This window comes from Limulus polyphemus, unplaced genomic scaffold (genome assembly GCF_000517525.1).
Source record: "Limulus polyphemus unplaced genomic scaffold, Limulus_polyphemus-2.1.2 Scaffold9482, whole genome shotgun sequence".
Lineage (NCBI taxonomy): Eukaryota > Metazoa > Arthropoda > Merostomata > Xiphosura > Limulidae > Limulus > Limulus polyphemus.
In genome coordinates, this window is record NW_013675092.1 from 1 (window position 1) to 770 (window position 770).

A 770-nucleotide genomic window follows, 5' to 3' on the forward strand; every position below is an offset into this window, starting at 1 on the left:
CTAATCACTATAATATTGTATAGTGCACTAACCTAACTCTACCAACATAATCTTGGAGTGTACACTAACCTAACCTAATCACTATAATATTGTATAGTGCACTAACCTAACTCTACCAACATAATCTTGGAGTGTACACTAACCTAACCTAATCACTATAACCTTGTATAGTGCACTAACCTAGCCTACCCAATATAATCTTAGACTGTGATATTAAAATCATTTTCGGTACACACAGAGAGACTGGAAAACTAATTCATATTTTTTGCGTGTTATCAGATGGTAATTTTTATTTGACAGGGTAACAACGTCATACGAGTTCATGCTGAAGATGGAGATTTTGGGGACCAGCGTAACATCTCCTATAGTTTTGTAACAGGTGAAGGATATTAATTGAATAGTTTTGTTGGGTTACATCTTAGTATACAAGGGACTAGCTTTTCAGTTTACGTTTTCTTACTACAATTATTGATTAAAGATGATAAATAAATATATTATTACCCTTGTTATTGACTAGAATAACAATAGCAAAACCCTTTAGTTTTTACACCACAGAATGGCAGCTGTATTTTTCACAATCATCCTGTGCAGAGCTGAACACAACCCAACACCTGTCTCTTCTTCATATTTAACCTCTACAGAGCTAAACACAATCCAACACCTGTCTCTTCTTCATATTCAACCTCTGCAGAGCTGAACACAACCCAACACCTGTCTCTTCTTCATATTCAACCTTTGCAGAGCTGAACACAACCCAACAACTTTCTCTT

General features: G+C 35.5%; 1 protein-coding gene across 1 annotated transcript in view; it reads left to right on the forward strand.

The window, feature by feature from the left end:
* Positions 1-300: 300 nt before the first annotated feature.
* Positions 301-770, forward strand: part of LOC111083428 (cadherin-86C-like) — a gene marked incomplete at its 5' end in the record, with an annotated part of 8754 nt that continues 8284 nt past the window's right edge. The window contains one exon of the mRNA XM_022379938.1: positions 301-379. Within this exon, the coding sequence (XP_022235646.1) occupies positions 301-379 (79 nt within the window). The remainder of the gene's footprint in view (positions 380-770) is intronic.